General features: G+C 38.4%; 3 protein-coding genes across 4 annotated transcripts; 1 reads left to right on the plus strand and 2 right to left on the minus strand.

Moving 5' to 3' along the window:
- Positions 1-2,711: 2,711 nt before the first annotated feature.
- On the plus strand, positions 2,712-18,584 carry LOC117289997 (dynein regulatory complex protein 10-like). 2 transcript variants are annotated; one of them, XM_033771203.1, is made up of 5 exons: positions 2,712-2,806; positions 13,243-14,374; positions 14,824-15,057; positions 15,329-15,400; positions 15,932-16,662. In XM_033771203.1, the coding sequence occupies exons 2-5, from the start codon at positions 13,514-13,516 to the stop codon at positions 16,208-16,210; spliced, it is 1,446 nt and encodes a 481-aa protein (XP_033627094.1). In that variant the 5' UTR covers positions 2,712-2,806; positions 13,243-13,513; the 3' UTR covers positions 16,211-16,662. The 2 variants fall into 2 exon arrangements, with proteins under 2 accessions (XP_033627094.1, XP_033627095.1); XM_033771204.1 differs by lacking the exon at positions 2,712-2,806 and adding an exon at positions 18,499-18,584 and having other exon boundaries at positions 13,058-14,374; positions 15,932-16,227.
- Positions 10,269-11,591, minus strand: LOC117290495 (ankyrin repeat domain-containing protein 61-like). Its single transcript, XM_033771913.1, has one exon. The coding sequence runs from the start codon at positions 11,589-11,591 to the stop codon at positions 10,269-10,271; it is 1,323 nt and encodes a 440-aa protein (XP_033627804.1).
- Positions 17,880-22,184, minus strand: LOC117289996 (dynein regulatory complex protein 10-like). The gene is made up of 4 exons (XM_033771202.1): positions 21,040-22,184; positions 20,079-20,312; positions 19,881-19,952; positions 17,880-18,727 (listed from the first exon to the last, which is right to left on the minus strand). Exons 1-4 carry the CDS (start codon positions 21,931-21,933, stop codon positions 18,443-18,445), a joined length of 1,485 nt encoding a protein of 494 aa, XP_033627093.1. The 5' UTR covers positions 21,934-22,184; the 3' UTR covers positions 17,880-18,442.
- Positions 22,185-22,474: the final 290 nt, after the last annotated feature.

Here is a 22,474-nt window from a genome sequence, read left to right on the forward strand (position 1 = left end):
GTTAAATTTATGGTAATGTCATGTCAGTCCCTTAAACAGAACCAATGTTTGGTGTCATGGGTCGGGGCTGGCGAAGTATTTGTGCCAGACACAGTCAACATTGCGTGTGAGATCTTGACCGTGTTTTATAAACCTAAACAAACAACTTTTGATTTTAACATCGAAGGAAAGCAAGCCTAGAAATATCATTGTTCTAACTAGTGAAATGCCTCGAGTGGAGTCATTTAATTGCAAGTGCCTTTGGTGACAATTTTGTGCATGTTTGTTTTCCCCTGCTTTTATTGGGTATTTTAGTGATTATACTTACAGTTGTTCCGCAGCTAAGAAGAGTACGTTTTAGGAATATATTAACTTTAGGCAACAAATTAACCATTAGTTGTATTGCGGTAGTTTCCTTAAGATCGAAATAATTTGTGACATTTCATGGAAGGAAACAATAACTTAAGAGATGCTGACACGAGTAAGGTTATTGTTTTAAGGGGATACACAAGAGTTAAACGTGGACTGGTGAATTCAGTCATCAGTCTGTACGGGGTTAGGATACACAGTACCCGCCCTATTGCAATGAGGGGCAGCCAGTTTCATCTCATCGACACAGTCGCCAAAGGGTCTATACAACTATGGATCTACGGCATGCAAACTCAATGAAACATAGCAAGGCTATGAGATGCTTAGCTTAATGCGTTGACTAACCATGAACGTTGATTTCACATTTGTTGTGTACTCAGTATGTATCCCGCGCCAGTGAGGCTACTAAGTCGTTCATGTGTACATATCTGCAGCACCTCATGGCCAAGTTCACACTACGATTGTACACACACGTGCTGGGAAATGTCAATTCTCTCATAGACAGTTCGAAGAGCATGTGACCTACATAAAATCCCACCGTAGCAGTAACCTTAAAAAGATTACCAAAGCTTGTGGCAGGGGACACTTTCGCTTCAAATCACTCAATCAAATTAAAATTTAGGAAAAATCGCATTGAATGAATCTTTCTTTTACTGAAACCAAATGTTACCAACTTAAACAAACAGAGTGGACATCACATAAATGTTTGAGAAATCACTGTATTTATTTTAAAATATAAAATACTCGAGCAGACACAAACCCTCAACTTGATTTTCAGTTTGTTTGTTGTTGCGGCAAAAATCATTTACCAGAAGTTTTAGTCTAATATAGGATACAATGAGCTAGAATGGAATTTGTTTTATACAATTTTATTCCATGACTGCGCTCCTAATATAGTGACATGATGTTTAACTGGCGGTTACAAGCTTAAAGTTGTCATCATCGTCTTTGTCATGGCTGTTGTTAATGCTGTTGCTAATGTCCCCACTGTTGTGGTGGTTGTCGTGCTGTTGTTGTTGTTGTTTTGTTGATGAAATTGTTGTTGTTGTTGTTAATGTTGTTGTTGTCGTCGTCGTTGTCGTCGTCTTCGTCATCGTCTTCCTCATTTACTGTTTATTTTTGTTGTTGCTTTTGTTGTTGTTGTTGTCGTCGTCGTCTTCGTCTTCGTCGTCATCGTCGTCGTCGTCATCGTCATCGTCATCGTCTCGTCATGTATTATTCCTTGTTGTTGTTGCTTTTGTTGTTGTTGTCGTCGTCGTCGTCGTCGTCGTCGTCATTGTTGTTCCTTGTCGTTGTTGCTGCTACTGATCTGTTGTTGTTGCTGAATTGTGTTTTCATCTTAAACGGACATGAATCACATAGTTCTAGCCTGTCGACATCTATACCTTGTCTAATCATAGTTTGATACCTCGATCCGTACATCAAGACCCCCTCCTAAGGAGCTAACAGAAACTCCCATAGGGAGATACCTTGAGAACTAGGGGATTATCCTTTAAATTACTGGGTCCGTTTGGTTCTGGCTTGATAGCTCCTTCACCCTGTCACCACGCGTCTAAAACCGCTCAACGGATGACTTGATAATTCGCTGTGATATTTAGATGTGCTACGAGAGCTACCAATGCCGTGGTTTGTTGAAATGGACCTATTTCCGACAGGGTGGGAACCAAGAGAAGTTTGAGTGAGCTCATGGTCTGGCCCGGTGCTAACTGCCAAGCGTGTTGATCAACCTCTCCACTCCATGGTGGTCTGATGCTAGACGTGTTTCTCCCTGTCGCCTGTATGTCTGCTCGTCCTGATTCAGTCTGGTTTCGGGGTGTGAATGCTATAATCAAGTACTGCACAACTCACTAGTCTGACACACTGAGGTGCACAATAACTCGTGAGTCTGTGCTCAAATCTTGGCTCCAATATTCCTTCATGGTTTACCTTGACATACAATTTTTCGTAAACAATACAATAATTATATTTAAAACTTCCACCTTTAAACTTGTATGTGCTATGGACGGGATGGCCTTCTTAGCCATCCCGCCCAATGGATCGAAACTCAAACAATATAAAATACAATTTTTAGACGTTTCTCCTTGAACGTAGCCACGTACAAATGGGTGTTTTATTTAAACACAACTCAAATTCGAAAATACACCTGTGTACAGTAAACCAAAATGCACCCGAAGAAGACATACCACCACGAGTCAATGTTGAAAGGGTCTTTATACTGAACTTATTACGTAATTTTAAAATATCTTAGCCAGGTACACTTTAATAATCCTGACCAGTGAGCCGTTAAACTATGTGTAAAACAACCCATGACTGTGGACCGGGCGAACGTCCCCACAGTTTGTATTTGCAAGGGAGACCGATAATAAACAAGTCGGGATCTGGCGATGTATCGTAATGAAATTACGTCTTTTTACGATCGACGAGGGGTCGACAGTCGATCAAAACTATACGAACTATGGTAAGAAAACGATTTTGCTTGTTTTGGTTTTAATAAGTGCGGTAAATTCTGTCCATAACACACTTTTTTCGTCACTACTTTATCACTTGCTAAATTGAGAACAACAGTGCTGTACAGATCGTTGGTTCTGAAAGTTTAGTTTACTATAGCCAAAATCTACAATACCTCCACTGCCATTCGGGCCCATGTTCATGTTTGGTATAGATTAATAAAACTATGCCGTTCTAAAACTCCTTAATAACATCAAAAGCATGATATAAGACACGTGCTCTTCATATTATAACTTTCACACCGGGCCGGGGACACTGTGGGTAAGCATACGCCAACATCTGTCGGGTAAATTTGGAGCGATGAGAGGCGTGCGAGTGAGGGCGCGTCTTGGTGTATGCTCCCCTGATACACCAAGCCAATCCCGACAAGGTTAGAGTCAATCAAAGGCGTACAACAGCAGGTGTCTTATACTTTACTCTCTCAAAGGGGTGTGTAGAATGGGAACATTGTCAACCTAATAAGGGTCACAAATGACAAATCACACCTGACCTTCGGGAACCATTTATTAATACAAGGTTACATTTTTCCAGTTTTAGTTCAAAGGAACCGAAGTATTACTGAAAGGAGAGTGTATGATGGGATCAAAGCGAGTGATGATGACGCGGTAGATACAGGGTCAACATGAAATATCGTTTTGGTTGGTTGAAAATTCATGCCACAATGATGAAAAAGATTAAATTAAATTTTTTTTTCCAAAATAATTTGTGGAGGAGAGGATTCTTATCAGTAAATAACCGTAACCATTTTGGACCCATTTTCATAATGCCGTCTACTGGCGTGGATGCGTATATTTTATTTATTTCAGCCACATCCAACAGCGCAAGCGCCAATAACTGGATGGATAATAACAATCATTAAATAACATAGAAAATCACATATTAAATTAATAATATAATAATAATAATGCATTTATAATGCGCCATCTATCTAGTGTACAAGACCCTATTTCGAGGCGCAGAAAAAAAAAAATACATACAACAAAAAAGAACTGTAGAACATAATACAAAATTATACAATGAATAATCTACTGTCAAGACATGTAACGAGCTAAGTGTAAGATGATTTAAATAAATGAGTTTTAAGCAAGTTTTTAAACAATGGAAGAGAACTACAGCGCCTGATGTTATTAGGTAAAGCGTTCCAAAGTTTAGGAGCACAAGCGGAAAAGGAACGATCGCCATATGATGAGGAAGTTCTAGGAATAGTTAAAAGGGACTTTTAACTTAAAAGGGGATTGCGAGAGGGGGCATAAGGTACAAGGAGATTTGCAATATAAGACGGAGTCAAGCCAAACTGGGATTTAAATGCAATAAGTAGAATTTTGAATTGAATTCGTTGTCGAATGGGTAGCCAGTGAAGTTCCTGCAATATAGGTGTAATATGATCATGTTTTTTAGATTTTGTTAAAACACGAGCGGCAGCATTTTGTAAAAGTTGTAGTTTGTGGAGCTGGTGTTCGGTAACTCCGTATAATAGGGAATTACCATTGTCAAGGCGAGAAGTGACCAAAGAATGAATGATAGTAGCAGCAGTTTTATGTGATAAGCAGCAGTTTTATGTGATAAATTATTTAAAGAGACAAAACAGACAGAGATTAAACTGGTGAAAAGTTCTGACATAAAACATACACCCTAGACCCAACCTCCCCTTTCAGAAAAAGACGCATCAACTTAATACCCACAGTCGTCTGTACCATACCGTTGATCTAACACTCTAGGCCCATGGTTCGTTGTGTTAGGGAGCCCAAACCCACAGTACTAGGGTAGTGGGCTGGGATAATAATAGTAATCCCATCATCATCAGCCTAATCACCGGAAACCAAAGCAAGAAACTAAGACACTACATGACCTTGTTGTGTCTGAGATACAATGAGGGTGGATGTACCTGTCCAAATGTTGTAATACCGTCTTAGTTGACGTCTGCCAACTCATCTTACAGACCCAATGATCTGACGATCCAAGTGGTCTAACGGTACCTTGAATGCACAATCGAAGATACCAGACAGATATTATTGTCACTGTGTCAGCAAAAACGAATTGAGATCATTGTACAACAATTGCCTTCAAACTCGAGGGGTTGTCAGAAAACGCTCAAAGCAGTCAAAGTGTTCCTCAAATAAGAGATAACTCAATGTCATGAGCTATAATAGCTCTATGGTCGATGTATAGATGAAATAACATGAGTGATTACATGAAACAAGAAGGTACAAAGAAGAAGAGAATAATATATTTCAATTAGTTCAATCTGGAGTTCATACGTTTATTTTAATATCTTTTGGTGAGGGTGATTTTTTTCTTTTGTTTTAACAAGTTTTGACTACTGTAGTCAGTTTACCAGATACTAAAGATAAGTCGACCGATTGCTTCCATGGTCAACTTAACAATAGTTTATCGTGATTCAACTTCGGCCTGAATGCTCTGGTAATGTCCAGTCATATGTCTATACTAAGGGGTAAGAGGAAGGGGAAAAGGGTCATCCAAAACACTCTGGTCAGTGGATAACCATAAGACGTTAAGGATTATCCTTCAGTGGAATTGCGTGAGTTTGAAATGTCAGTGGAGCTTTAAATGTGTGAGATTTCGTGCGAAAACTAGACATGCTGCCTGGCACACGTTTAACTCTTACGAAAGTTAAAGATGCACTGAATTTAGCTTTGTTTTATCCTCCCTCCAACCCCGTTTATGGGATAGAACTTTGTAGTATCATTGAGACAAAAATCTACCTGATCGAAGCTGGACGTGCTTTCGTCTGATATCTGTCAGCACCTTTGGTAACCATTCTACGAACCCCATTACTGAAATGAACTTGGATTTGTCAACACGTCAGCAAATCGCGCCATCTTTGAACCCTTTCCCCCTTCGGGCGTGTAACTTAAAACTCAACAACTGAAACAATTTGACTTCTTTGGTCTTTCTGGCATAATTGAAATTTGCCGTCAATGAAAGTGATTGTTGAAGATCGAAGGTGATCCTTGAAAAAGTGAAATTCGTAAATTCCTCTAAGGACGAATGCCTTCTGGTGAATCTTCATATTCTGAATCGAAGGATCAGATTCCTTCCCACGTTGGATGCTGCAATCGAAATGAGCAATCGTGATGTGGCGCTATTACAATTATTTTCTACAAATTTTACATAATTTCAAACGAAAATAGGGCCTATAATATATTTGAACGATTGGTACTGATAGTAATTTTATAATCAACCCAATCACCTTTGTTTAGATAATTACCAAATCACTATATTTATTGTATAATAGTTTCCTTTGAACGACTATGCTATTTTTTGCTTGGCAGCATACAGTTGCTCTGTTAAATATGTTTAGACCACTTGAATTCTGTCAAAGTTTTTGATGGCAACCGTTAACTGTTTCACACCTTCGCTCAATTTACCCTGTTTCCCGTGGAATAAGGGTGTGGTCGACCATTGCACCAAAGCTTACACACAAGCGCCGTGTCATATTGGTAGACCTATACTCTCACTACCTCAATGCAAAGCCTTCTGTGAACGGACTGGAGCGGAGCGTTGGATTAGAACTGTAACATAGCACTACCTGAGGCACTTGATGAAAACACCAGCTTGGTACCTGACGAGTGAAAAGAAAAGTTGATCTTGAAAACGACTGATTTGGTCTATACGGTGCCACTACTGAAAATGTAAACCAATCAGAGACACTTCGTGTCAAATGACAATGTCAATTTACAAACCAAACTGACCCGTGTTCAAAAAGAAGAAGTAAACTATGGCGCATGACATGTACACCTAACGTTAAATTAAACTATGAAATAATCAAAGACATTACCTGGGTCAAAGGTTAGACATGGAGGAACAAACTTGCGCAAAATAATGTACAGACATTTCCTTCATGAAGTTACTTTACGTATTACCATTGCCATATGGTATGACTTACTGTTGTCAGCAAGAAATACAAGTTTATGTCCACTCCGTTTGTATGTCTATTTCTGTTCCATTGTTTTGTTTTGTTGTGTTTTGTCCTTTGAATTGTCTTCCTTTTCCAGTACTGTTTATATGAGTATTTTGGTTGTGTTTAAAGGCATTCCGTTTATAAGCTTCGGCTTCTTGTGTAATGCCTCCACTAAGTAGTTTTCTTGTAAAAAAAAAGTTTTCTAAAGTGCTTATTCATGTGGAAATAAATGTTTCTGAAATGAAAAATAAAATAAAAACTAATACCGACTCTACTCTATCGACGCTACTTTAATAGGCACGTGTGTCATTCATAGATATTCATAATCCAATACCCGTAATAAGCAAATATCAGTCAGCATAATTGTAAGGAGGAAGTACTTCAGTCAAAACAAAGGAGGGTGTGTACACTAATTAACTTCACAGCTCTGGGTATTAAATTGATTGTCTATCGTTTGGGGGTAACAGAGGGTCGCAGTTACCAGATTATTGGCTCATAGTTTGTATTATCTTCTTGATTACAACGACAGTTTGTATACAAATCGAATGTTTTATTTATTGGCTACCTTGTAGAAATCAGATTCATAAAATAAAATTCACCAGTCGTCAAACGCAACTCTAACTTAATTCCTTGCACATGGCCCCTTTTTAACTCGCTGCCTGCGTAATCGAGATTTCGTCCACCAAGGCTGAATAGATGAGCCCAAACAAGAGTCAGGGATCCATTGTTTGAAGCTGTATTTAAAGAAAATGTTAGCCATCTTTAACTTCCCCTGACCCAAAGGCCTGGTAGGATTAAATCTGTAAGATTGTAATTACTGCTAGAGATGTGACTTGTGGTTTAGTTGACTGATGGTAAGCCTGCCTGGGGGTCCTGTAATGTCTGAGTGTCAATTGAAGAGGGTCATACGACTCTGTCGTCGTGGGAAATGATATTAATTTGTGCGTTCAGGATGGTGTTTAGCGAATCAATGTGAGTCTAATGCTATTAATGAGGAAGTAGACTATAATTGAAGCAGTTGGAAAACTATAAAGATCGTTATACAGCAGTGGTTCACGATAACCAACGTGCAATTGATACATCGTTTGTATTAACAAATTACAATTGTTATTTTTTCTTTTCTCAGCTTGCTCTTTTCAGAGCCAACTTTTACAGTCTCTGACTCGATGGATGCAGATAGTTATTGTTCTACACTTTCATATCGAAGTTATTTCGATTGTGATGATCGCAATAAGTAACAGTGGTTTGTGAATTCTTCATTATGCCATTTCTCGACTTTGGCAAAACATTTTAGACACTTTCTCTTGAAGATTGTCACTGGTATGAATATTATCATCAGTAAGTTTCCAGAATGAAAATCGATATTACTTTTACCAATCCAGTGACTCGTCTTTAGGATTGAACGATAATAAGCTTACTCTACTTGGTGTATGAGGGCGCTGTTTAAGTTTTAGGCACTTCGATGTCTCGCTCACGGATCCTTTGTAAACAGTTCATTTTATAAATCCACAACCTGGAAGGTTCTGTAAGAAAATCATCTTAATCTTAATTAAAATAATTCAAAAGGAAACATTCATTTTATGGTTTCATCTTTTTCCCCACAAGAATTACTCCTTTCTCTCATCTCTGACGTTTTTCTGGAAAAAACCCATATCGGCTTTTTCAAATTAAAAACAGAATGAGTAGTAAGATTTGAAGCTGTACATGGTGAAGCGGGGGTATTCTAGATATATGGACAAAAATGTAATGGTCTCTTCTTGCAGTAAATGATTATTCTGATGAGAATCAGAGGTGATATAAGTCTCGATGTTGTTGATCATTGCTCTCTTCAAAAGGTTGGACTTCTTCTCACAGTCAAAACCACCACTTCTTGCAAGAATTTGGTATTATGGTTGCCATGGCTTAGTGGAAAGTAAGGCTTTAGTAATAATCTCTTTTTTTAAGTGAGATTATTTCGACAATGGTGATTGTGAAAAAAACTCTTTTCTAACCGAATCTTGTTGTGTATGTATACTCATTGCCCATGTGCTTGAGGCACACCCTGTAATGTTGAGTCTTGAGCCGGGCTGAAGCTGTTGTGTGACTCGCACTCAAGGTGCCAGTCTAACACACAAGGGAGGGCTGTAAATAGCTGTATGCCCTCCGGCTTGGATTCAGTTAACTTCCTCAAGCCGGATGGCTTGTTAAGATCCAGGGAATATCAAGAGTGGAGTAGAATAATAAGAAGTAAAGGACGTAGTCTTCAAGAAGAGGTGACTTGAAGCAGGTATCAGGGGGATTGAACAAAAAAGATTGGTGAGTCGTTTTTGTGAATTGATCGGGCAAACTTTGATGGGCAGAACGAATGAAAGTTTATCTTTCTATGAAAGTGTACAATGACCGGGGTTTGACTAAAGAGTAGGAGTAAGAGTAGGAGGAGTCAGCGGATATTAAGGGTCAATAACAGTCGGAAATTGTCTGAATTTGTATGTAACTACAAAAGGCTTAATTATCCAAATAAAGAAAATAACGAAAATGACGGTTGAGATTAGATTTGTTGTCGAGGAAATTGCATGACTTCCTCTTGGCAAATGAAGGTTGTACTTAACCGAATCAAGTCTGTTTTGGCATTGGTTGTCATCATTATAGGCTAATTCATCTCACTCATCATTATCGCGTCATCATCACCATTGTCATCATTGTCTTAAAGTATTAAGCCATCTCAATCTGAGCGTTTTACCATCCTTGTTAGCTATATTTTAGTTTGGCCATCATGAAATACCAACACCCATCCCTGGAGTTGACTGCTGAAAGTTACTACCCTCTTGTCATGACCATGTGTCCATGAAGACAGAGACATGGTAAACTTGTTTCTGTTGTTATACAATAAGCTTGTGGTGGATATGTTAATAAAGTAGAATAGAGTTTAATCGATAGCAAGTGTTTACTTCATAATAAAATATGCCATGGCAGTAGTGAGTCCATTAAACTTGCATACAGACTTCCGAGTCTTTAGATTATCTAAAACATACTTCGGTTTAAACTCAATGACAACAAATAAAGGAAATACATGTTTTATAGAATATTTAACCATTTATTTATTTACTAATTAATTATTGTACTATTTTAATAATTTATTATTTGTTATTTTGTTTAAATAAGTGAATACAGTTTCTTAAAAACCACAATTCAAATTGTGCATGTCCTCTCACCAAATTCCTGCCCCCCAAAAGACAAAGAAAATGTCCTTAAATATTTCATACTAAGTTGTGTCATAACTAAGATGATATTTTTTTATTATAAATAAAATTATACTTTTTATCTAAAGACTCAGAAGTCTTCATATTGCCCCCCCCCCAACAATCAGTTTCCGATTTAACTGTGCCAAAATCTTAAAAATCCCAATATAAATGGGACAAATTGGGGGAAAACAGTCAACCGCCGACTTGAATTAGTGTTGCTGTTGGTTTCCTTTTGGTAGACTTGAAGTTTGGCTGCATTTTGTTCGACGTCACTGACTGTTCTGGATTTGTTTAATTCCCAGAATCATTTGCCGAACTGGGTTTGTTGCATCCAGTACGATGAATCTTTGTAGTGACTTTGGAAGCGGTAACCAAGTAACTGCATCCTCCATGATCTGCTCCGTCTTGGTATCTTGATAATGACTCCCAAGACTCTTCAGTATCTGGTTGCGGGTTATCTTCCTGCAGATTCTCTGCAGAGATGGAGGGGAGTGGTCTGTAAGAATTGCTCCAACAGGAAACGTAAGCCACGGAAGGTTGGGTGCCAACGGAACTTGTCTGTTTGGTATTCCATAAGAAAGAGTTGCATCAATGAGGTCTAGGATTGTGTCTTTTGTGAGGAGATTGTTTGTGTTTTGGAGTAGTAGATGAAGAGGAGTCATAAGATTTGCATCTCGGATGTCAGGATTGGCTCGTGCTCGTAGTAAACACTGGATGATGGTCTCGTCTGGTAGCTTAGTACATACATAATGGAGAGCTGTGCTTCTGGTGTTATCCACTACATCAGGGTTAGCACCTCCTTGAAGAAGCAGCTTGACACAAAGCTGCTTCTTATGCTTTGGGCATCTTGACTCAACTGCATGATGAAGTGCTGTCTTTCCATCAATACATGTGAGATGGACGTTTGGTTTTGATTGCAGAAGAACCTCCAGGCTTTCTTCTCCCGTGGCTGCTGCTAGCATCAGAGGTGTCTTACGGTCTATATCAATGGAGTCATTATGAGCACCCCATTCAAGAAGTACTGTAGCTGCACTAGGGATATCAAATCTAGCTGCATAGTGTAGCGGTGACTGCTGCCTGTTGTCCCGTGCGTTTGGGTTGCCACCAAAGGCACATAGTCTCCAAAGACTATATCGGCATACCTTGTCTACTTCTTGGAGATGCTTTTGATATGCAGCGGTTCCGTGTAACTTGGATGGGTTACCTTTAGGTACGCATCGAGGCCAGCATAGAATCAATGAATGTATTGCTGTCTTGCCTTCAGTATCCACACAATTTGGATCAGCACCATACTTTAGAAGTAGCTTAATAATCTCAGGCTCTCGGCGCATCACTGCGTAGTGTAGAGGCGAAGTGAGTTTAACTGCTTCATGAGAAGGGAAGCTTGCACCGTCTCCTTCTTGTTGATCCATTACACCCATTTCAAGAAGCTCCTGGCATTTACTTAAATCTCCACGAGTAATAGCATCATATAGATCATCGTTTGGAACTCCTGTAAGATGTATCCCGTCGCTTAGTTGTATTGATGGAGATGTGCCGCACTTAAGACGTAATTGATTAAAGAACTTCATGAGTGGGGTCTGTTCATCCATTTTCCTTTTGTCTTATTATTTTCTTCTTACTGAACATTAGCTACCATGCATACAGTTTTTCTCAACCAAAAATAGATGTAGTAATGTGCAACATCAGTATAAAACAACCGCCTGTATTATTTATTTCAAACGCAGCGCCTGTTCTGAACGCGCGAGTATCACTTGCGCATTGCGTCCGTGTTGCGTCAGACCATAGATACAGAATATAATACCGCGTCAGCCGCCATCGATGCGCGCTGATCCAAACCTAGACTTGACTCAAGTCCCTATCCTACTATGAGAATCCATTGTTTTCAGTACCATCAGTTTGTATATACTCAGCGCCTTGTTTGGTAGATACGTGCGCTATATAAGACTTCGATATTATTGTTATTATTATTATTATTATCGCCTAACATATAAAAAAAAACTCCCTCAACCTTGGCCCAATTTTATAGAGCTGCTAATAAGCACAAACATTTCCTTAGAATGAAGTTTTGTCCTTGATAAAAACAAGATTATCAACCAAATTTCGCAAACTAAATTTAAATTGGCTGCACACAAAAATGAGACCTTTAAATAAGTATTAATATTGCTTTTTGTCAGCCACTTTATATAAGTGCCAACAGTTGTGTTATGTATGTCAGTTCAGTGTATACACAAAAATATATACCATTGGCCTAGTGTAAGTGAACATTTTATTTAGACTCCATTTAAGTATGGCAATTGACTGTTTTGTTGTTGTAACTATTGAGTAAGAACTACAGGGTCACAGACGCATTCAACGAAATCATCAAAGTGGAAACCATTTGGTATTCATCTTGAAAATAAACCCTGCCTTTTGAAATCCTATCCTGCTCTTTTCAAACATAAACCTTTTCTTTCTAAAGCATGAAAAGTAATAGCATTTTTACATACAAGTAGCCCTGCTTGTGATTTTCCCAATTTATTTGGTTGGTAGTTTTGATAACTTTGAATCGTTTACAAGTTGGCTCCATCAAATGTTGTACTTGTACATGTATTTTTATGTTCCTGTACCTCTAATTCAAAGTTGTTGTGCCATTTCGTGTTATGGAAATCTAATTGTTGTTCGTTAAGGTGTGTGAGCATCCATAATGGTGGTATTGCTTTCATTGAAATGGAATGAAAACGTTGCTTTCAATAGGAACACTCTTAGCAACAGCTCAACTATCACAATTATTCTCTGATTCATCCGCAAAACCAAACAAAAACAAACCTTGATAGTAAGTAAAACTTGCAACATTGACTATGTTTTCAATAATAAAGCTAACATCTTGAAATAAGCGTTTTTACGAGGATTTTTTGTTTGTATAAATCTTCTTGTTAGGTGTGACTATTTTGTAATCGCGTATGTGTGATTGTAAAGAGGCTTTCATATTATTGTATTTTATTTACCATAACTACAGGTTCATACCCGATACATGTACAATCGGGAGTCAGTAGTATAGTCATTGCCATCCCCCAAGTTCACCAACACACAACATGTAATCTTTACTTCAGCTTTGAGTTTCATCAGTTCATCGATATTGATACCATTATTCACTCTTCAATTGTTGTCGGAGAATATTAGTCTTGTGGCCAGTTGCAGGAGCTAGTTGGTAAAGTGGTTTTCGTGATTTTCAACCAAATTTTCAATTGTGTTTTATGGCAGGATACTTTATAATGGATGCCTCAATGGACTTCACGTTTAATGGTATGACCTAGCGTACGTTTTGCTTTGTAAATGTGAAATTAATGTGCTGACTGTTTTCCCAAGAAATTTCATCTCCTTTTTTGTTTGCATGTTTGAATCGGAAATACTATATTCTAGAGTATTTTCATGGTTCATGTATGATTAGGCCTATAGTCTGCAGAGCCGCCACAATTAAAGAATGAAATCAAATTCGTAAACTGACAACCAAGATCAAACAAGAACTTTACAAATGGCTTATTGGAGATCAATGGAGGGAGTTTCAGTTTTAGAATCAGACTTGAATAATGTCAACGCTGTCGAACTCGATAATAGTGAAGTATCATTTGAACCTCCTCAAGAAAGTCCTCTCCAAACCTCAAAGGAGGCAAAACACCCCAGAAAGGTTGCTGCTGGTCGTGGGATAGACCTCGGTCGGAAGAAACTGACCACTGTGGAGTCACAGCGTGTCCTGGCTGTACTGGATGACAGTATTGAACGGCTTGAAGTGGCCACACTGCTACCATATCTCACAGAGAATCTGGAAAGATATAGTGATGTGTTTGGAACTGAACTACTCGCAGCTTTAGATGAGCATTCCCATCTCAATAGATCCTACACCAATGTGTATAACAGGTTGAACCCCAAGTCGCGAGCATCATCTCGTTTCAAATCATCATCGGTGTCTCTGACGGGAAGTATAAGTAGCTCGTCCAGGCTAAGCAGCATTCATGTATCAGATACATATGGAGATAGAGTTGAGATCCACTCAGCTGAAGATGAGGAGCAATTGATGGAGTATCTTTCCGTCTTAAAGAAAAAGATGAGTTTCGCGACCCGTAACATCCTCCGTCTCCTCTCATTGAACCCGCCTGCTGTACGTGTAATCAAAGCACGATGGCAGGACCGCAGGGATGATCAGTCTAATAACCTCATCAAGAACATGAAGGAGCTTCGAGGATTCATTCTTACAAGGTTGCTGACCACGCCCCTTGAGGAAAAAGATGAACTAGATTATCTATCTCTCATAGATGTTCGTGAGAGAAAGAATGCTCAAATAATAAAGAAATTATCAGCGGAACTCGGAGCTGCTCAAGACTTCAAAGATACTGAGGTAAGAGACTCCATCTTCATTCCACTCAAAATGTGTATTTAATTGTAATCAACCAAATGTTTGTCACTGTCGGTTGTATTATTTTAGGGGTAAACATAATGGGTGCCTGTTGCCATAACACTGGAAGGAATCTTATCCATATTTCTTCGTTTTTGTTTCTGTTATACAAAAAAAATAATATTGTTTTTGTGAATATTATAAGCTTAGAATGGTGGCATACGATATCAATATTATGAAACGGATATTATATTTTAAATACGGGAACGTTTTTGAAACTGGATAAAAGAACGCACTTATCCAGTCGTGTCTTTTTCGACCATCTTAGCTAAATACTTTGTAAATGCTTCGTTATGTTTTTTAATTCCCCTGTTGATGTTTTATTTTCTTTATGCCATATGATAAATCACCAATTTATGATATTCTAAATAATTTGTATTAATCACCTCTAGATCTCACGGCAAAATGAAGAGATTCGTCGTCTAAAGTCAGATTTGAACCAGATTGAAAAACTGAATGATGATTTTATACGCCGTACAAAGACCGAGGCTGAGAAACAACAGCAAGCTGACACCAAGAATTGGGCGGGAAAACAAGACAAACTAACGGCAGACTTACAGTCACTTAAAGCTCAACTTTCTGCAAGCATCACGGACCACAGAGAAAAAGAACTCACACTTAGAAAGGTGATATGAAGTTGATATCATTATTACTGCATGGTGCAATACATCTCTGCGACCACCCAGACCCCCCCCCCCCCCCACCGTCCCCATAAAAGGTCCAATATTAAAACCCAATATCTGACCAATATGTCTTTCAATGTTAAGCCACAAGGGAAACTGTTTTTTTTTCCGGGGAGAAGAATTTACTAGGGTGGGATTCGAACCAACGACCTCCGCAATAACGTTCCACGTTCAACCCTAAAAATCAATATGTTCTTCCTCTTTTTTTTTCCAGAGAAAATTCAAAATTGAAACAGAACTAGAGAACTGGATTCTGAAGTACGACACTGACGTGGGTGATCGACAGGTATGTATATCTCAAGCCAATTTCCAGAGTAGGTTTATGACCCCTGGCGGGCGTGTTCAGAAAATAACTGAAAATTGTAAGGAAGAAGGATCTACTTGTTTGCTGAGGTGTTTGTGTGTTTGTTTGTTTGTTTGTTTTTGGGGTGTTTGTTTGTTTGTTTGCTTTTGACATTTTAGTGCCAATCGGAAACCCCAGCATCCAAACATTTCCTACCATATCTGCATTTCACTTTAAATTATGTTACTGCGTTGATTCGTCACTAATTTTCATAGTGTGGATTTTTCAGGATGGCGTTGTTTCTTTCCTTCTCCTTCCTTCGTTTGTTCTCTCGTAATAAAAAATGTTTATTTGTTTTGGATGCAGATACAGCAATGGGAATATAGTTTCACAATGGGGCTTATTTCTAACTCTTTTTAAACCAGAAAAACGAACCTCACAATAATTCCATCTTGAGGGTCATCACTTTCTATTTCCTCATTGAATTGTCAGTTAAAATTTTCTACTTTTGACCCCCCCCCTTCCCTCAACCAGCTTGAATTTGAAGATGCAGACGCTATTTACACCGAAGAGAAGGCTCAACTGAACGAGCTTGAAGAGCGCTTCACCACCTTAGAGTCAGAATACCTCCTTATCATTGAAGAACATGACACAGCTCGCAAGATCAAAGATACGAAACTACTAGAATTTGCAAGACATGATGCAGCTACTAAATTCCAGAGACTTTGGAAAGAATACAGACGTCGTAAAGCTCAAGCTCTCAAGGCTAAGAAGAAGAAAGGGAAGAAGAAAGGGGCAGATAAGAAGAAATAGTGTTTGCAACTCCGCTGGTATGTAAGAAGAAATAGTGTTTGCAACTCCGCTGCTATGTAAGAAGAAATAGTGTTTGCAACTCCGCTGCTATGTAAGAAGAAATAGTGTTTGCAACTCCGCTGCTATGTGAGAAGAAATAGTGTTTGCAACTCCGCTGCTATGTGAAAAAAAAGGACAAACACCCATGTTCGGGTTGTAAATAACAGGGCCCAATTTCATAGAGCTGCTTAAGCAGAAAATGTTGCTTAACATTTTTCTGCTTAGCAGAAATTAGCAGGATACCAACCACAGTTGTACACGTGACATAGTAGTTAGGCTGGCAACCTTATTCTGGTAAGCAAAATGTTGTTGAGCCAAACAACTTTGTCTGCCTAAGCAGCTCTATGAAATTGGTCCCAGGTTGGCATCTCTTATAATTAACCGAATTTTGTCGGTGTGTGTTGTGGGGGGGGGGGGGGGGGGGCATGTCTACCCAAGAAACCAACAAACGGGATCCTGGTGTTTGATAAATCGAGGAAGTCATTGCTTCACTTTCATGACAAAGCCAATGGGAACGTTGCTAAAAAGAAGCAAGTCAAAACATTTGGAGAACAAGAAGAAGTCCTCGATTAGCGGGAAAAGCCGTGACAAGAAAATGATTAAAATTCCGAGTACTGATTGAATGTGAAATAAACTATGTACATACAGTTTTAATTCAACCAAGTCTACTTTCCATAACCGACTTTTAACATGAACTACATATGTGTACAATTTTGCTGTTATTTAAAAACAGTCAATATAATGTACGAACCTATTTTATTAGTTATCATTCTAACAACTGCTCTATTTTTAAACTGATTACAATGTAACACCAATTTATAAGTAAGAAGCTCGGAAACTCAAGAATGTTTGTCCAAAAAGAGAATGCTCTATTTGTTTCAAAACAATTTCGAGAAAAACCACTTACGCAAAATGATGAGCATTGCATTCTAGCGTTTCTGTGCTTTTGCAGCACATAGGTAGGAATGACAGAAGAAAATGCATTACATGTATATTGAACAATACATATTGGTCAATCTGCAAACTTTACATACTATTAAATGATAACTGTGATGTACATTTTATGCGGTAATATATTTTAGCATTCATTGGATTGCTGTTGAAAATTTTACAATATAAAAAAACACTGATTTTTATGACAAATTCCTTGTAAATCTCAGATGTGAAAATTATTAGCGATTTATATCTTTAAATAGCACATTCTTATATATAACTTCAAGAAAAAATATGCAAACACAAGTACATAATAAATACAAAGATAAACTGCATTTCAATTGGTTATTATTTTGGTTCATAGCTGTTTTTAAAGGCAGTGGACACTATTGGTAATTACTCAAAATAATTACCAGCACAAAACCTTTCTTGACTACGAGTAATGGGGAGAGGTTGATAGTATAAAACATTGTGAGAAACAGCTGCCTCTGAAGTAACGTTGTTTTCGAGAAAGATGTAATTTTCCACGAATTTGAATTCGAGACCTCAGATTTAGAATTTGAGGTCTCGAAATCAAGCATCTGAAAGCACACAACTTCGTGTGACCATAGTGCGACAAGGGTGTTTTTTTTTCCATTAATATCTCGCAAGTTCGATGACCGATTGAGCTCAATTTTTCCCAGGTTTGTTAATTTATGCATATGTTGAGATACACCAACTGTGAAGACTAGTCTTTGACAAATACCAATAGTGTCCAGTGTCTTTAAGTACAATATACATTTTGGTATGAGTGTCACAGGAAGATTTTGTACAATACACTATAATGTAGTTAACTACTTTCAGGTTAAAACATGCTTTATACGTAAAACCATCCTAATGTTTATGGCCGACAGCCCTGATACACTTGACTACATGTATATGAACCTGTAAAAAATATCATTAACTTTTACCCCCTAATCTGACAGGTTTTTCTTGAATTTGATAAGCTCATTCACACATGGTTGGAGTATTGTACAATGACATGTAGGCCTATTTTATCCAAGTGCACAGATAAAGGGGTTGACTTCTGTTGGACTCAATAAAGCATACTTAGATCAAGTTAGAAAACCCTCATTAATTAATTTCTATCAAGTGTGAATAAATTAACCAAAGTCTTCTACTTCATGTGAAACTTGGCTTTCCATCTTCTCTTGTTTAGAATGAATAATTTGTACAGAAGTCCAATTAATAGCGACATCGTCAATGTTCTTAATAGTACATTTACTTCTTTTTTCCTTTCTTTCCCTTCTTTCCTTTCTTTCCCTTCTTTTTCTTAGACTTAAGAGCTTTACGGCATTTATAAGATCTCCAGAATGACTGAATGACTGTAGCTCCTTTGATCATCAAAGCCAGCTCCCGTTCCTCTCGCTCTTTCTTCTCCTGGGCTATCTTCTTTTCCTCCATGATAGTAACGTATTCAGTCTCCAAGGTGGTAAAGCGTTCTTCCAGTTCATTCAGTTGAGCTTTCTCTTCAGTGTAGACAGTGTCCAGATCCTCATACTCATCCTAATGGAAGAGGACAGTGTCAAATATTCAATATTGTCCATTCATACAATGCTTTGTTTTTGAAAAGGCAAGGGCACCAAGGCAATATCCTTGGTGAAGGGCACCATACAGGCCTGATACTTCACAAAGGCAACAAGGCGATTGCCCGGATGCCTTCTAGTCATTGCCTTTGTGCCCTTGAAATAATCCAGAAGAAATGTACAATCTCACCTTAGGGTGCCCATAAAGGGTGGCTGCAGTGTTTTTTAAAATAATTTAAATAAACATGACTTTTTAAACCTGAAATATTTTTTATTATTTTTTATTAAATGCGCAAGTATTTAAAAAATGGTATTAAGAGATTATGGGAACCCACCCCGCCCCTAAAAGGGGCATAAGCGTTACGTCATGTCGGGAACCCGAGCCGTCGGGCCCCCTGGCTGCGTGCATATAGAGACGTGTGCACTGTGTGGCCTGGTACCTAGACGCATGCAGTTAGGGACCAGATTATTTTTGCCGACGATATGTTTGAATTCCCGACATGACGTTGATGGTAGGGGGCGGTAACAATCCACAAAAGGGGGGGGGGCATGACTTATTCGCTAATTACGCAAGTGAGATATGTCAGGGGAAAAAAAACCCACATTTTATTGAGGTTCAATACATATATCAGAAATAAATGACAGCAAAATTAGCTTTTATTTTAATTCACTGCAGCATCCCTTTAACCAAGGGAAAATGCCTTGGTGTCCCTTGCTCTTTCACAAACATACAGTTAGCATAAAGGACCTTATGAGGAAACTTCTACTGGAGCATTTCAAGGGCACCAAGGCAAATAGCCAGGGGGCATGGAGGCAATCACCTTTGTCCCCTCCATGTAGTATCAGACCTGATCCAGGCGTCTGATCTACTTGTAGCTTCTCTTATCTTTAGTTGTCATTAGGTTTTTAGTATTAAATTCAACTGTTTGTGTTTGTGATTTGATTTTCATTGTTTTGCATGTTGCTTCTTACAAGGCTTGTACTCCCTAAATATTTATTGTGTACACACTACAGCATATCCCTACATATCTAAACATTTGCACTCAGTATGATTGTCTCAACTAAGGGCATACAGTTGACAGTGATGAAAACATTACAAGTTGAGAAGTGTATGGGGGTGGGGGTCAACCTACCTGCCGTTCACCCATGTCTGTGTCGAATTTCTGAATCCAATTCTCCACTTCTGTCTCTATCTTGTACTTTCTCTGCAAATGAAGAAAATGTGTGATTTATTACAAGTGGGAAAAAGTTGGAGCCAAGGCTAGCATTGTACAGAAGCAGAAAACTCCCAGATTGACACGCTGTAACAATCAGAATTATATGAGGCTCACCTTTCTTAGAGCTAGTTCACTCTCTCGGTGTTCCGTTGTATTGGTAGCAAGTTGTGTCTTGAGGGCCTGTAGGTCAGCTTGCAGCTTGCCTTGTTTGCCCTCAGAGTTCTTGGTGTCTGCTTGCTGCTGTTTCTCAGATTCAGACTTTGTGCGGCGGATATGTTCCTCTGAGAACTTCTCAATCTGGTTCAAATCAGCTTTTAGACGACGAATTTCCTCATTTCGTTTAGAAATCTGAAGTTATTTAACATTGGACAAAAATATTTATTAAAGAGAAAACTGATGGTGAAAAATTTGTTAACTAATTCATTTAATAGTATGGAGCATAAATTGGTATGTGTTCATCCAAGCACAGTTGGCATTGTTGTTTGTAAACATTTCAGAAGTTTATGTACTCCGGTTAAATTGCATAAAAATGCTTTATTTAAATTTGAATCATATAAATGTGTCTACATTGTAGCTCAAATCATCAGAGTTGTGATTATCATAAACCTCAATTGTCCCAACAGTTTAAAGGGTGTGACCAAAGGTTGTTTATTCTAGCTTTATGTATGAGTTTTTGGAAACGTTGGCGTATCACACATTGACTTTTCATGATTTCAAAGTCTTAAAACATGTGTGAAAAATTCTGGGAAATCAAAGAAGATGATTTTATAAAGTGAAAAAATTCTGCCTTGGAAATAATTAAAAATCTTCTTTTAGTTCTGCCATAATTCCAAACTCCATAATAGTAATAAATTACTGGACCCAACATGTTTTTCCACTTTTTGATTTTTTACATTTTCTGGCATACATACATAATGGGTGTAAGAATAAATGCTCATGTTTTTTGTTTGATACTCTGTAGTGTGCCAATGCACTACACTATTTCAAACCCCAGAAAAGGTAAAAGGTATTGTTGGATCCAGTAATTGGACAATGGTTTTTAAACTAAAATTCCTTTCTGAACTGACAGTAATACCTCTGCATCCTTCTCTTCCTCAGCAGCTTGGAGCTCTGCTGAGAGTTTCTTTATTATTTGAGAATTCTTACGCTCACGGATCGTGATGTGCATCAAATAATCTGTCTTCTCTTTCTCTTCAAGGGGGGTTGTCAGCAATCGCTCTAAGATAAATCCTCGAAGCTCATTCATGTATGTAATAAGGTTGCTGGACTCTTGATCTCTACTTTGACGTTCAGCCCTGACAGCGTTCACAGCAGCTGGGTTCAATGACAGAAGACGGAGGATGTTACGAGTGGAGAAACCCATCTGTTTCTTTAAGACGTGAAAAGTCTCAAACAACTGTTCTTCTTCTTCAGAGAGGATCCTTTCTGTGTCTTCAATTCCTTCATTGTTCTCATTAATACCACTGCTTTGTCTGGATGAAGCTCGACTATCCTCAGCACTCCTCTGCGATGACGCTAATGATCGTTTACTTGATTGTGATGTTGATAATCGTTCTGGATTATTCAATTCCATCAACTGATTATACGCATCGTTGTAAGAGTTCTTCATGTTCGTATGTTCTTGTATTGCTGTCACCAATTCAGCACCAAGCACAGCAGTAAACCTTTCTAGGTTCTCAGTAACATATGGAAGCAATGTTACCACTTCAATGCGTTTAATACTGTCATCCAGTACGGCCAGGACACGCTGTGACTCCACAGTGGTCAGCTTCTTGCGGCCGGGGTCCAATACTCGCAGTGGATCTGTCTTTGGTTGTTTGGTTTCTTTGGATTTCACTTTGTGTACCGGTTTGAACTGGAGAGGTTCTTGGGAAATGATCTCTGGTTTTCCTTTGGGTCCATCTGCTCTGACTTTGTCGAGAAGACGAACTGTCTCCATTACAGCAATATCCGCAAATGCCAACGCCATTTTGAACGTTAGTGTTTACCTGTTGTCCTGCAGTACGGTCGTAAGTCGAAGACAAGATCCCAGAAGGCGGTGCTGCTCTGTTTTCAACTGTTCCAACAAAACCCTGACGTCCAACGACTAATTTATTGTTTAAAAACAAGGTATACTTCATAAAGGCAAGATGAACTTTGCTGTAGTGTGACAAAACACAATATTTACGACGCAAACTGCAGTTTTTGCTTTACTTCTCACACAATCTTTGCACCTCCCATGTAAACAGTGCACAGATGAAGTGACGAAGAACACACCTAGTTTCTTATTACACATTCGCACGGAGAAAGTAGATCCAAGGAAACAAACACGTTTTCTGAAATTTTTATGTGATAAATTTGTTTTTGTACGTTCATTTTGTGATCCAGTTATATTTATAATCAACTTCCCTCATTTTTATGGACAAAAAAACAACTTTTTAAGATTTTAGCGGATTAATCTGTAAAACTATTTTGATGCAGTAGCTGTTGCTATGAACGTAGCCAAGTGACGTTAACTCACGGGAAAATAT

This window comes from Asterias rubens, chromosome 5 (genome assembly GCF_902459465.1).
Source record: "Asterias rubens chromosome 5, eAstRub1.3, whole genome shotgun sequence".
NCBI lineage: Eukaryota > Metazoa > Echinodermata > Asteroidea > Forcipulatida > Asteriidae > Asterias > Asterias rubens.